This window comes from Nicotiana sylvestris, chromosome 6 (assembly GCF_000393655.2).
Source record: "Nicotiana sylvestris chromosome 6, ASM39365v2, whole genome shotgun sequence".
Lineage (NCBI taxonomy): Eukaryota > Viridiplantae > Streptophyta > Magnoliopsida > Solanales > Solanaceae > Nicotiana > Nicotiana sylvestris.
Genome location: NC_091062.1, coordinates 4602440 through 4617511, shown reverse-complemented (window position 1 = coordinate 4617511; position 15072 = coordinate 4602440). Strand labels below are relative to the sequence as shown.

Here is a 15072-nt window from a genome sequence, read left to right as displayed (position 1 = left end):
TTTCATATGAGGAATGTCATTTTGCCTTCTTGTTCCCTCAAATTGTAAAATGTATGGCCTTTGTATTTCCTCCTTGCAATCCCTCAATGACTCTTTCAATTCCCATATCACCGCACAATTTCAATGTTGAAAAATGCTTGGAGTGTGACATCAACCCTCCAAATTGCAATTCTTTCCGGATTTTGACATCCTCTTTTTCCCCCGGACTAGAGTCAATTTCAACCAAATTTTCATTTACACCGGTTGACTCTAATTCCATGTTTTTCTTGGCATTATTAACATTCATGGAGTCAGTTGGTGGATGTTCAAGTCTTGATTCCTCAAAGTAGAGATCACTTTCTTCCTCGAAATCGGACTCTTCTTGACTTCCTTCCACACTCTCAAGTTGGTGGGCATAGTGAGCCTCAACCAATATTTTCATTTGATCTTCCAAAGTGTGGATATGTTCATCATTGTGAGCCAAGCGTTATTTCAAGTCCTCGAGTGCAAAGTTGTGCTTCTCCTCATTTGCAAGAATGGTCTCCAACATGAGCATCATCTTCTCATTTTGAGCATTTGAGAGTTGTTCTTGGTTTTGATCAAGCGCCAAGGAAGGATTTTTGGCTTCCACATCTAAGGAAAATTTTTGGCTATCATTAACTTCCGAGGATTTTTGGATCTCTAAAGCTTCAAGCATTTCTCCCATTTGTGAGTGCAACCTTTCAAGTGCCAAGTCATTTTGGAGACTATTTCCCAAAAGCTCCTCCAAGGCACTTTGCTCTTTTTTTCCTCCTTCAAGTAGGCATTCTAGCATGAGCTTGAACTCTCCATTTTGACCATACTCAACTTCTTCCACTTCCATAGCCCTATAATTTTCATCATAAAAAGAAGAATCATCATAGCGGGGGCATGGGGAAGGGAAGGACAAATAATCAAAATCATCCCAATGACCATTTTGATGACCACACTTATCACAAATACTCCACTCATGGGTTTGAGATTGTGCGCACAATCCACCCCCGGGAGAATTTAAACAATTTTGCCACGAGTGTGGTCATCCACAATAAGGACAAGGGTCATTAAAGTATGAACAACTACCATCCAACCAATTTTCATTATATGATGCCATTTTTCAAAAATAAGAAAATAAACAAGAAACAACAAGAAAAATAGACCAAGGTAATAAAAATAATTACACAAATATTCACAAGTTTGGACCAAAGCACTTACGTTTATTTCTCAAACAACCTAAATTACGTCAAATTATTCCCCGGCAATGGCGCCAATTTTGGTTACGTCCAAATCCACTACTAAAAAGTAAATGGACATGGTTGCATGCAATATAATTTACCCAACTATGAGTCGGGGTCGAATCCCATAGAGAATAATATGTAGGCGATTAGGAATGTAAGAGAATTATCACTTGTTATGCAATGTCAAACACTAAGAATTGGTTTGAGAAAATATTTAAACCTAAATGCGGAAATGTAAACTAACCTAGAAAGCAAGTAAAATGATCAATGGCTACAAGTATGGATGCACCGGGAATTACACTCAAGTAACGATCTAATGTATTTCACGATTTTACAAATATGAGCGAGTTTATGTCAATTAGCCACGGGTTATAATTCTATATTAGCTTCTTCCAAAGACTAACAAAACTTCGTAATTGAATTATCCCTTATTAAGTATACCCGAAATGGCTACAAGTAGTTCAATCCTATCCCTAGGTAGAATCTATAAAATGAGGGTTAACGCTTCAAGTTCTTATTAATTAATCTTTCCCAACCCCAAATAATCTTTTCCAAAATTAATTCGGAGTTAATGAGCGAGTCCTAGGGTTAGCTAATCCCTTTGGAAACATTTAAGAATAAGAATAATTAAAGTAACAATAACTCACTTCATAAAAGGATAAAACTCATTCAATACATAAGCACAACAAGGTATTTAATCCACACTTTAAATATGAATATTCCCATAAACAAGATTCAAGTATTGGATACATTACTACGCACTTAGATATACAATACAAAGCAAGGAAATGAAGAAATAAACATAAATGGGTAAGAAATTCTTAACCACAAGCTTCAAACTTCAAGACCAAAGTGTGTGTGCAAACCCTAGCTTCCAAAACTTATTCTCTCTAGTATTTGGAACTGAAAATATTCCAAAATATTCATTTACAAATGAGCTGGTTTGGGTATTAAATGGTTTTGGGTTAGGAACATGTGAAATGCCTAAAATACCCAGGTCTGATGCCCGTCGACTGCCCTGCGGAAGAATTCTCGCAGGTGCAGCTCTGCATAAGCGTACATCCTATCGCAGACGCGAAAAATCAAATATCTTCTGCCACCGCAGATGCGGTCTTCCAAGTGTAGATGCGCAACCGCAGAAACGGTAATCTAACCGCAGATGCGGTTTCTTGCAAAGTCATTCATCATCGCAGATGCGGGCCTATACACGCAAATGCAGAGTCGCTTCTGCGACCAATCTTCCGCAGATGTGGAATCATAGGGGAGTTTTGCATGATTTTCACCCTTTTTTGCTCAATTCCACTCCAATTTAATTTAAATCACTTCATGACATCATTTACCTGAAAATCTAACAATACATACCATAAACGACCTCATATTATAGTTAAAGGACATAAAAACTAAAGAAAAGAGACTAGAATAAGTGGTAAAATCACCACTCATCAGTGGGATCGGGTTGCACGCCGCAACAAGGAATTATAAGGGTGAATATTGATATTGTTGTTATTTATATGTTGGGATCGGGATGCGTGCCGCATCAGTTGTTATTATGTTTCCATTTCTGTCGAGGCCCATTACTATGATGTTGGAACACCCTTAAGGATTGGTTATAGCTGAATACTAGTAGAATATCTGGGTTTCGAGTTTATTTAATGCCAGTTATTGCTTTATTACATTTTATATTTCCTTTCTGTTTAGCATAAACTGTTGTAGGTTGTATATGTTGTATTCCCCGCCGTAGCCTCGTCACTACTTCGTCGAGGTTAGGCTCGGCACTTACCAGTACATAGGGTCGGTTGTACTGATACTACACTCTGCACTTTCTGTTCAGATTTTGGAGCTAGTGGCTGATCGTGTGGTTGGTTGCTTTCATTGCTTCCCGGAGACCCAAGAAATTCCTGTTGGCGCCGCAGGCCCTGGCGTCCCCGTCTATCCTATTTCATTTTTGTTTTATTTATTTTCGAGACAGATGTAAACTTTTTGTTCAGACCATTATTTGTAGTTTTCATAGACTGTTTGTGAGTTGTGACACCAGTTCTGGGTGAAATTTATTACGGTTTTGTTATTAGTACAAAAACAATCTTTTAAACTGTGTTCTTACGCATTTAATTCTGCTGATTTATTTTTTTTAAGTTTTAATTATAAAAAGGTATAAGAAAAAGGTGAAATATCCAGTAACGTTGGCTTGCCTAGCGAGTAAAATGTTAGGTTCCATCACGGTCCCGATGGTGGGAAATTCAGACCGTGACAAGTTGGTATCAGAGCTCTAGGTTGCTTAGGCCTCATAATTCACGGACAATCTCGGTAGAGTCTGAGGGATCGGTATGAAGACATCTGTGCTTATCCCCATAGGCTATAGATTTAAGAATAGTTTCACTTCTATTCATCTCTGTCATGCGGTTTGATCTCTTAATGCTAATTGAACTTCTACTATGTTCTTTCATAGATGGTAAGAACACGTACCGCTTTACCAGCTGATCAGTAGCCCGAGCCCCTAGTGGTAGATCTTATGAGGGGCAGAGGAGGCTAAAGGCCGAGGCAGGGGCAGGGCTCAGCCTAGAGCTTGAGCAACAACACCAGTGGAGGAGCTTCAGGTTGAGTTTGATGATGAGGTTCCGGCTTAGACCGTTCTAGCAGGGTCATCTCAGGTTACATAGGGGTTCATAGTTACCTCGGTACTCCAGGATGCTCTGTTCCATCTAGTGGGCCTTATGGAGAGTGTCACTCAGGTAGGCATGCTTTTAGTAGCACCAACCGTCTCTCGGGCTAGGGGAGGAGCACAGACTCCTGCTACTTACACTCCAGAGCAGATGGCTCCCCAATTTCAGACTCCAGTAGCTCAACCAGTTGGGGTAGTCCTGCCGGGTATTGTAGCACAAACCGGTGATGGAGCAGCTATGTCTATAGATGCTTTGTGTAGGTTGGACAAGTTCACCAACCTTTTCACTACTACCTATGGCGGTACATCTTCATAGGATCCCCAGGACTGTTTGGACAACTACCATGAAGTTTTTCGGAACATGAGGATAGTGGATACCAATGGGTCGACTTTGCTGCTTTTCGCTTATCAAGTTCTGCCAAGAAATGGTGGAGGATTTTTGTTTGGCTAGACCAGTTGGGTCGCCTGCTTTGACTTGGGATCAGTTTTCTCGGCTATTTCTGGAGAAGTTTTTCCCTATCACTCAGAAAGAGGACTATCAGAGGCAATTTGAGCACTTTCAGCAGGGTTCTATGATCGTCACTTAGTACGAGACTAGATTTATTGACTTGGCCTGTCATGCTCTTCTTATACTCCCCACCGAGAGAGAAAGTGTAAGGATATTTATTGAGGGACTCGCTCCACCTATAAGATTGTAGATGGCTAAGGAGACAGGGAACGAGATTTCTTTCCAAGATGCAGCCAATATGGCCAGACGAGTCGAGATGGTTTTAGCTGAGGTTAGTGGTCAGGGGTCTGATAAGAGGCCATGCTATTCTGGTAGGTTCAGTGGTGCCTCGTCTGGAGGCAGGGATTCTTTTGGTAGAGGCCACCATCCTAGGCTGTTTCATTCAGCGCTTCAGGCATCCCTTGGAGCTTCAAGGAGTCGTGGTCCTTATGTACCTCCTTCAGGGTAGCCAGCTCATAGTGCACCACCTGCTCCCATCAGAGTACCTCCTCTTCAGAGTTATTATCGCGGTCAGCCAACCCGTTAGGGTCAGTCTCAATTTCCTCAGCTGTAGTATTCAGATGGATGTTTTGAGTGTGGTAAGTATGGGCATATTCGGAGGGCTTGTATGAGATTAGTGGGTGTTCAGTCACAGCAGCAGGGTTCTCATGCCATGATTCTAACACCGCCTACCCAGCTAGCTAGAGGTAGGGGTCAGCCCGCTAGAGGTGGAGGTCAGGCCATTAGAGGTGGAGGCCAGGCCGCTAGAGGTGGAGGCCATCTAGCGGGAGGTGGTTTAGGGTGGTGGGGCCCAACCCTAATGTTATGCTATTTCAGCTAGGCCTGAGCCAAGTCCTCCAATGTAGTTATCACAGGTACGGTTTCAGTTTGCAGTAGAGATGCTTCAGTTCTATTTTATCCAGGGTCTACGTACTCCTATGTGTTATCTTATTTAGATCCATATTTGGTTGTGCCTCGTGATTCCTTGAGTGTTCCCGTGTATGTGTCCACGCCAGTAGGGGATTCTATTATTGTAGATCATGTCTATCGCTCATGTGTGGTTGTTATTGGGGGTCTTGAAACTAGTGTAAACCTCCTACATCTCAATATGGTGGATTTCAATATCATTTTAGGGATGGATTGGCTGTCACCTTATCATGCTATATTGGATTGTCACGCCAAGACCGTGACCTTAGTCTTGCCGGGGTTGCCTCGACTAGAGTGGAGAGGAACTCCTGGTCATTCTATCAGCAGGGTTATTTCGTATGTGAAGGCTCGGCGTATGGTTGAAAAGGGGTGTTTGGATTATTTAGCCTATGTTCATGATTCTAGTGCTGAGGTTCCTTCTATGGATTTTGTACCAGTTGTCCGGGAGTTTCCAGAGGTATTTCCTGCAGATCTGCCGGGGATGCCACCCGACAGGGATATTGACTTTTGCATTGATTTGGCTCCGGGCACTCAACCCATTTCTATTCCTCCGTATTGCATGACCCCGCCAGAGTTGAAAGAATTGAAGGAACATTTGTAAGATCTACTTGATAAGGGCAATACATAATTAGAAATTTAAAAATACAGTAACCAATTTTATGCATATAAAACATAATTAAAACTTAAAAGGGCTAATATTGCAATTATGTGCAATTTAGCTTTAAAAATATTAAATGTAATTATAAAAATATATAAAAATTACCTTAGCCATATTTTGGCATAAATATAGAAATCCAATAGATGAATTATCAAAACAATAATTTTGAAAATAATTATTGGGGATTTTATGGATAAAAAGGGAGAATAAATCAATTTAAAAACTTAAAATTATGGAAAAAATAATAAAAACCTAGGGCATTATTATATATGCATATATATGCTATTTTGAAGGTATTTTGAATATTTAAAATATATAAGAAATAATTGGGTAACAACCCCACCTCAGGCTGTTCGAGTAAGATCTATGACTTTTCCGGCTAAAACCGGTAACATTTTAAGGTTTTCTCATCTTCTATGGGTTCTCTTAAACTCTAACTCTTAAGATTTTCCAATTTCCTTTAGATCTGTCTTAGATCTGTGTATATTTTGAGCTGTTGTTGTTTTCCTCAAAGATTTTTCCGATTTTTCTAAAGTAACTCTTCGTCATCGAACTAGGGTTCTTAAACACCTTTTCAAAAACGCTTTTTTCTTCTGATTTTTGTATTAATCTACGAGTCTCTATGTTTAAAACTTTTGTTTAAGTTTTCTCCTCTATTCGAGTTATTCTGTTGAAAACCTTAATTTCGTCTCTTAAACTTCTTAGATCTGTACAGATCTGAGAAGGATCGAACTTATTTTTACTTGTTTTTATGAAAAATCTCATAATTTTCGAGTGGCTTGTCATATTCCTAAACTACGGTTTTTGAAAATCCTTTTCTTCAAAACGCTTTCTGGTTTTAAGTCCTTAATCCCCTATGTCTATGTGTTTTGACTGATTTTGTTGAGTTCTTCTGTGACCCTAACTAGCCTATGTAAAAAAACCCTAATTTTTAGGGTTCTTCGTTTGGTTTATGTGTATTAGCATGACTTGCTAATTCTCATGTTTCTTTTGAGTTCTTGTGATTTCTTGTGACTGCCTTGCCTTGATATGCTTCTACTGAGTTTCTCAGCCTAGACTTACACCAATTCTATGTGTTTGTGTTCATCTTGACTGTTCGCATCAAGACTTGCATCTTTCTCACTGATTCAGTATCGTTTGATCTTCATGTTTTGCTAGAGTTGTGTGACAATTCTTGACTACCCATGTCTTACTCTATTTATATGTTAAACATGCTGACTCATTTCCATGACTTTCTCTTTGATTGATTCTGAATTCCTTATTACTTGGTGTGATTTGAACATTTTCCTTTGGACCCCCCGGTTCCTACCTTTCCACTTAATTTGATTAGTTGTTTGCCTTAATTAATTTTTCTTTGCCTTGTCTGCATTGCTACTTAATTCTTACTAATTGTTTCCTTAGTTTGAAAACTTTCTGAACCTAGCCTTAGTTACCTATTCTATACTGGTACTATTTTGAAATCTTTCCTTATTTGTTATACTCCAGCCGTGTATGATTTCTTTCCTTGTCACCTGCTCTTTACCATTAACACTGACTCCCTTAATTAAAGGGAGATTCGAACCAATTTTTTATACTGAGTTCTATAATTACTGAAGAATTGATTCTTGCCCTATTTTAACCAGTTTTCAAACTACTATATTAATGACTCTCTTCTACAGTCTTAACAGAGACGAACAAAAAAATCTGTTCAACTCTCTCTCACACAACTAAAACTCTTTATTCTCTCTTCTGTGCTACTTGCTACTATTCTAAGCTAGCCGGCTGCAAGCCAAGGCTAACTACTGCACCTCTCCTATTTTTTCTTTGTGTTTTACTTTATTCACTTCACTGGTATGTTCTATTCAGATTTTAGTCCTCAAACCAACATGTTTCTATTACTGTTACAAGTCATTGTGTTTCTGATATGCTTTTATTTACTATTATGTTGTTTAAACATGTAATTAGGATCCTGAATTCCCTCTACATGTCAAGTTGTGCCTTACTTGTCAATGATCAGCATGTTTCTATATACTTAGTACATGTTTCTTATGTGAATCCCCATGATTGGTTTGAGCATGATCTCAGTTGTTTGATGTTGATATGTTAATCTAACCCAATACCCTACCATCCCCCTGATCCTCTGAACCTGTAGGAGTTTCTGATTGTGTGCTTGTATATGTTCCTGCCTGCTACATGTTTGACCTCACATGCTCCCTATTTGTCCCTCCAATTCCATTCCCTTGCTTGTGTTTGCTGGACTATTCCTCGTCCTTGGTGTGATGCTGACTTTGTTCTGAGATTGGTATGCATACTCTTTCAAATTGTTTTCATCAGTTAACTTTGTCATTAAGTCTCTCTTTTTAAAATTGTTTCTTACTTACCCTTTTTAAAATTGTTTTCATACTTAAATCTTTTCAACATTATGACAAGCACTCTCACTCTACTCTTAGATTATTAAGTTCTTTCCCTTTTGTTTGAGCCTTGCCTTGGGACCCTTGAGCTCCTTCTGAACTTGGACACATGAAAGCTGGCCTTTCCACACTGCACTTACTCTGTCTTGGCTATGAAATCTGGGTGTGAGCACTGCCCGGGATCCCTTGAGGTCCTTAGGGAACTCTGACACACCTAGATATGATAAAGGCTATGGAACAATACATTTGAAGTGATTTGTTACATAACTCAGAGAGGAAGTCTTAATTAGGTGTTGAGAATCCGGGCCTATTTTCAGGCTCTCTATAGTGTAACATTTATTTTTCTTACGTAATTCATTTCAGTATTGGTCTGTAATAATATGTTGTAAACAAGTATGGGGCTGGCTAGTGAAAAGGAGATGGTAGTTATATGCTATCAACATCAATGGGTAGAAACCATGTCTTAGGTTTACATTTCCTATATGTGCATTAGAATCCATGTGAAAGACCAACATATTCAAAACATGTCATGCATTAGATACCATGTTATTAGATTTACTATTTTAGTATCTCATTTGGCATCACTTTACCACTTAGAAATCCTACTTTAGGCTAAATAACTACATCAACCTGAAATTGTTGATCCTGCATACCTTGAAATCATGTTGTACCTCTTTGGATTTAGAAGCCATGCTCTAGAAATTCTACATATTCTGCAATTATTCTGCATTTTTTCATATGTGCACGTTAGATACCCTGTTTTAGGATCTCATTAACACTCGCTCAGTTACACCTAGTTAAACTACTAATGCATGAAAAAGGACATAAAATAGTCTCACGTTTGATTATCTTATTTAAGTGAAACTGGGCATAACCATGCATGTCTTTCCAATATCTAGAACAACATGCTTTAGGTAAAATAACTATTTTATAGTTCTGGTAATTGCTGCATATTATTTTACACCTAGGCAAACCTTAGGTAATAAACTTAAAATACAACCAGAACCATCTTTGTGATTAATGTTTTACTGCCAACATATTAAAACTAGTAGGTAAGCCTGATTAGGACTTCCTATTTGAGTTATGTCATAAATCTGACTCTGTTGTTATCACCTAGATACCATGCTTAGGATCTGAATTTAGACCTTAATTGTGTATGAGTCATGCTATTTATGTGTACTTTGTGTAGAGTTATATCTGAGCCTTTCATTTGTCTTCCACACTCCCTCTTAATTGAAGTCCTACTTGTTTATTATATGTCGCTTTAGTATTTTATTTTTAAACTTGAGGGTATGCCTATAACCCCCTTTTTATAGGATATGAGTCCTAAATTCCTCCAGGACTGATAGGAAGGTACAGGTAACAACATGCAATAAGGGTCGAGACCAACCCTCGCTTTAATTACCTTCACGGGGCGGGAAAGGGTAGATACGGATATGATGACCGGTGCATTAATACCATGTGTAGCCCTTCTTTGAGGAGTGTCATACTAAGTATTGCATTGATGTGATCCATATTATAAACAAACCTAGGACACCCCCTTTTACATTCCCGAATATGCATAGATTGTAATTCTTTTCAAAATCTTGCTTTCCATTAATTGCTTTCCAAACATTTGTGTACTTAAACTTAAATCCCCTACTATTTGGCCATACTTGTTATTGGCTAATTATACAAATTCACAAAAAACTGTCTGGCCGGGAACCACACTAGTGGATCCTGAGGGGTGCCTAACATCTTCCCCTTATGATAATTTCAAGCCCTTACCCTATCTCTGGTTATCAATCATAGCTAGAAATGAACCCTATAGGTGCCCTAACACACCTTAAATCATTAGGTGGCGACTCTTCAAAAATGCAAACCCCCTTTCCCAAAAGGAAAGAGTTTTCCCGACCAAAATGTCATAAACCTGATTTTGCGAGAAAAAGGGGGCGCGACACCATAATACTTCTATCCGGCATTTGGAGGTCGAACTTGGCCAGATTTCACAAACTTTGACCACTCGCCCTAAGGGGGCTCTACCTAGTACACGGTAGTAAACCCAAAGGGTGGGAACAATATCGGCCATGCAATGGCGGTGACCACAAGAAGAGGTAGAGGTGGTGAAGCAAGTACCTCCAAGCAAAAGGAAATTGTGAGTAATGAGGTTGAAGTGCAAAATGATGATGTTCCAATAGTTGATGAGCAAGTGAGTGAAGAGAATTTGGATGCTGAGGTGAGAATTGATATTCATGACAATGAGGTGGAGACTCAAAAATGACGTGAACCTATCTAGGGAACCCGTGATAGCCACGCTGAAAACGGTTGTGCCTAAAGCCAAGGCTCCTTTGCCAAGGCATCCTCCGCCTTACCCTCAAAGACTTACGAAGCAAAAGAATGAAAACCAGTTCAAGAAGTTTATTGAGATGATGAAGAACTTGTCAATCAATGTTCCTTTGGTGGAATCTCTTGAGCAAATGCCGGGTTACACCAAGTTTATAAAAGACTTGGTGACTAAAAAGAGATCTGTGGATTGTGAGACCATCAAAATGACTCATCAAGTAAGTGCAATTGTGTACTCGATGTCTCTAAAGCTTGAAGATCGCGGTGCATTTACCATTCCATGTACCATTGGGAGTGCGTATTTTGCTAAGGCCTTGTATGATTTGGGAGCTAGTATAAATTTGATGCCTTACTCCGTATTCAAAACTTTGGGTATTGGTTAACCGAGAGCTACTTCAATGAGATTGCAAAAGGCCGATAGAACAATTAAGAGGCCACTTGGTATTATTGATGATGTTCTTGTCCGGGTGGACAAGTTTATTTTGCCTGCTGATTTTGTGATTCTCGACTACGAAGTCGAGTATGAGGTGCTGATAATATTGGGAAGGCCTTTCCTAGAAACTGGGAAGGCATTGGTTGATGTGGAAGCAGGAGAGCTCACCTTCCGAGTGGGTGATGAAAAGGTTGTCTTCCATGTGTGCAAATCAGTGAGGCAGCCGAATAGTACTGAAGTTTGCTCTTTTATGGATCTTGTAATGGAGGTGATAGTTGATGATACGATTGCCATGATCAATGTGGAGGATCCTTTAGAAGTGGTATTGTTGAACCATTATGTGACTGAGGTTAAGGTATAGTGGAGTGTGTCAATTCTTTGCACAGAATAGGTTCTTACTCTTATGAGCCCCCTAAGTTTTCTTTGGATCTTGAGAACAGAAAACTCCACCAACAAAGCCCTCAATTGAGGAACCTCCCATATTGGAGTTGAAGCCTTTGCCTTCACACCTCAGGTATGAATTCTTGGGCCCTAGTTCAACTTTACTTGTTTTTCTTTCTTCGTGTCTTACTAACGTGCACCAGATGCCACACTGGAGATGCTTCAAAAAAGGAAGAAGGCAATTGGATAGACTCTAGCTGATATTTGGGCAATAAGCCCCACCTTTTGCATGAACAAGATTATACTTGAAGATGACACCAAACCCTCCGTGGAACATCAAAGGAGGTTGAACGAGTCTATGCAAGAGGTTGTCAAAAAGGAGGTGATCAAGTGGCTAGATGCAAGAGTTATGTACCCCATCTCGGATAGTTCTTGGACTGGTGCAATGTGTGCTAAAGAAAGGTGGTATCACTGTGGTCACCAATGGGAAAAATGAGTTAATTCCCACCAGGAATGTCACCGTATGGAGGGTGTGCATGGACTACCAAAAGCTGAATAAAGTGGCCCACAAAGATCATTTTCCATTGCTCTTTCTTGACCAAATGTTGGATAGACTTGTTGGGCGTGCCTTCTACTATTTTCTAGATGGGTACTCAGGTTACAACTAGATTTTGATTGCCCCGGATGACCAAGAGAAACCACCTTCACATGCCTGTACGGGACCTTTGCATTTTCACGGATGCCATTCGGTTTGTGTAATGCACCGGTGATCGCTATCTTTATGGATATGGTGGAGGATTTCTTGGAAGTGTTCATGGATGTTTTTAGTGTTATGGGTGACTCCTTTGAAGAATGTTTGAAGAATCTTGACAAGTTGTTGGCCCGTTGTGAAAAGACAAATCTAGTGCTTAAATGGAAAAAATGTCACTTTATGGTCGAGGAGGGCATTGTCCTCGGCTATAAAATCTCAAAGAGGTATAGAGGTGAAAAAGGCAAATATTGAAGTGATTTCAAATCTTCCACCTCCTACTTCATTCAAGGGGGTTAGAAGTTTTCTTGGGCATGCGAGGTTCTACCGAAGATTCATAAAGGACTTTTCTAAGGTAGTGAATCCCTTGTGCAAATTATTGGAAAAGGATGTGAAGTTTCTGTTTAATGATGAATGCATGACAACCACTCCCATTATTACCGCACTCAATTGGAGCTTACCTTTTGAGCTCATGTGTGATGCCAATGATGTTGCGGTAGGAGCGGTCCAAAGAGTAAACAAGATGTTTCACATTGTGTATTATGCAAGCAAAACAATGAATGATACTCAAGTTAATTACATGGTTAAAGAAAAAGAGTTGCTAGTAATTGTGTTTGCCATGGAGAAGTTTAGGGCTTATCTCATGGGTGCCAAAGTGATAGTTCATACTGACCATGCAGCACTCCGCTACTTGATGACAAAGAAGGATTCTAAGGCTCGGTTGACGAGATGGGTTCTATTGATTCAAGAGTTTGACCTTGAGATCGTTAATCGAAATGGGTGTGAAAACCAAGTGGTGGACCACTTGTCCCGCTTGGAGGAGGAGGGGAGGCCCCGTGATGGCCTCAAAATTAATGATTCATTCCCTGATGAGCAACTCCTCTCTGTATCTGTGAATAGCATGCCTTGGTTCGCGGATGCTGCCAACTTTCTTGTGACCGGTATTATTCCGTGTGAGCTCTCTTCTAACCAAAGGAAGAAGCTTAAATGGGATAGCTTGGACTACTACTGGGATGAGCTTATTTGCTCAAGATTCTTAATGATCGTGTGATCCGGAGATGTGTTCCGAAAGAGAAGCAAATGAGTATTCTTGATGTTTGTCATTCCTCTCCCTACGGTGGTCATCATGGTGGGGTGAGGATGGCTTCAAAGTTTCTTAGATGTGGTTTTTATTGTCCTACATTGTACAAAGATACAGGTAAGCTGGTGAATAGATGTGCTGAGTGTTAGAAAGCTGGTGGAATTTCAAAGAAGGATGAAATGCATCTCACTACTATTCTTGAGGTTCACATATTTGACGTGTGTGGCATTGCCTTCATGGGGTCTTTTGTGAGTTCATGTGGCAACATGTACATTTTGGTGGCCGCTGATTATGTTTCCAAGTGGGTTGAGGCCGTGGCTTTACCAATAATGAAGCCTGGAGTGTGGTGGCATTTCTTAAGAAGAATCTTCACACAGTTTGGCACTCCCCGGGCGATCATCAGTGATGGGAGTTCTCATTTCTGCAATAAGGCATTTGACACTTTGCTTGCAAAGTATGGTGTCAATCACAAGGTATCAACCCCTTACCATCCTCAGGATAGTGGGCAAGTTGAGGTCTCCAACAGGGAGATAAAAAGCATATTGTCAAAAATTGTCAATGCAAATAGGACTGACTAGTCAAGGAAACTGGATGATTCTTTGTGGGCTTACAAGACTGCTTACAAGACTCTAATTGGTATTTCTCCGTACCGGTTGGTATTTGGGAAAGCATGTCATCTTCCGGTTGAGCTAGAACACAAGGACATGTGGGCACTGCAAAAGTTGAATCTTGAGCGGGATGTTGCAGCAAATCTCCGAGTAGAGCAACTCAATGAACTTGATGAGTTCCGGTTTCATGTCTATTCTAGCTCGTCCTTATATAAGGACAAGATGAAGTACTTACATGACAAATATGCACGAAGCAAAAAATTCAAGGTGGCTGACTTGGTTCTCTTATTCAACTCTCGATTACGATTGTTTCCGGGAAAGCTCAAGTCAAAATGGACTGGCCCTTTTGAAGTGGTCCATGTGACTCCATTTGGTGCTCTTGATTTGAAGAATAAAAATGGTGAAGTTTTCAAAGTTAATGGGAACAGAGTTAAGCACTACCTGGAAAAATTTGATGACAGCAACGTGGTGGCAATGATCCATCTAAAATGATTGATGGTAACACGCGTCGTGCCACGGCGTTAAATCAGGCGCTTTTGCTGGCAACCCATGTGTTTTTCTTCTTTTTGATTTTCTTCATAGTGTAGGATTTGTTTTGGACTACCTGATTGTGATACATGTGTAGGAATGTTTGATGCTGTACAGGACAATACTGGAAAAATTTGACTAAGTCTGTAATAGGACTACTGACGTGCTCAAAATTTCACGGTCAGCGGAAGCATTTCGCGGAGGCGTAGTTTGAGGTAGATGCGGACTTGAAAAGTCTAAAATGAGACTTCTTTGAAGTTTTATCCACGTCCGTGGAGGCTTTTTCACGGTCAACAGAGCAGTTCCGCGGCCTTATCCATTTTTTTTCGCTCTCAGTGGAATTGTTGAACAGGTAGCCCTTTTTGCGTGGAACGCGCTAGGTGAGCTCCATGGGTCCCAGTCGTTTTAGTATAAATAGAAGGTCATTAGACCTTTAACCCTTTTTTCTCCTTGAAATATCAAAAGAATTTTTCTACTTTTCATTATCTCTGCACTGAGCCCTAATCCGCACAAACACCAAATTAGAGTCCATTTCCATCACTCAATACACAACTGGTATGATCATATCATCAATTGTTTTTAAAATTTATGGTTTTAATTTCTTCTTCTTTTCTTTTA

General features: G+C 39.9%; 2 protein-coding genes across 2 annotated transcripts; both read left to right on the top strand.

The window, feature by feature from the left end:
• Positions 1-10424: 10424 nt before the first annotated feature.
• On the top strand, positions 10425-11058 carry LOC138870199 (uncharacterized). The gene is made up of 2 exons (XM_070147991.1): positions 10425-10568; positions 10675-11058. Exons 1-2 carry the CDS (start codon positions 10425-10427, stop codon positions 11056-11058), a joined length of 528 nt encoding a protein of 175 aa, XP_070004092.1.
• Positions 11059-11073: 15 nt separating this feature from the next.
• On the top strand, positions 11074-14418 carry LOC138870198 (uncharacterized). Its single transcript, XM_070147990.1, has 5 exons — positions 11074-11463; positions 11549-11622; positions 12430-13282; positions 13468-13791; positions 13897-14418. The coding sequence occupies exons 1-5, from the start codon at positions 11074-11076 to the stop codon at positions 14416-14418; spliced, it is 2163 nt and encodes a 720-aa protein (XP_070004091.1).
• Positions 14419-15072: the final 654 nt, after the last annotated feature.

Coding starts and splice junctions, on each gene's coding strand:
- LOC138870198 (XM_070147990.1), top strand. CDS start 11,074: ATGAGATTGCAAAAGGCCGATAGAACAATTAAGAGGCCACTTGGTATT. Junction 11,623..12,429: donor CCTTTGCCTTCACACCTCAG/GTATGAATTCTT, acceptor TTTATGGTCGAG/GAGGGCATTGTCCTCGGCTA. Junction 13,283..13,467: donor GCTCAAGATTCTTAATGATC/GTGTGATCCGGA, acceptor GCTGAGTGTTAG/AAAGCTGGTGGAATTTCAAA.
- LOC138870199 (XM_070147991.1), top strand. CDS start 10,425: ATGGCGGTGACCACAAGAAGAGGTAGAGGTGGTGAAGCAAGTACCTCC. Junction 10,569..10,674: donor AAGAGAATTTGGATGCTGAG/GTGAGAATTGAT, acceptor CCTAAAGCCAAG/GCTCCTTTGCCAAGGCATCC.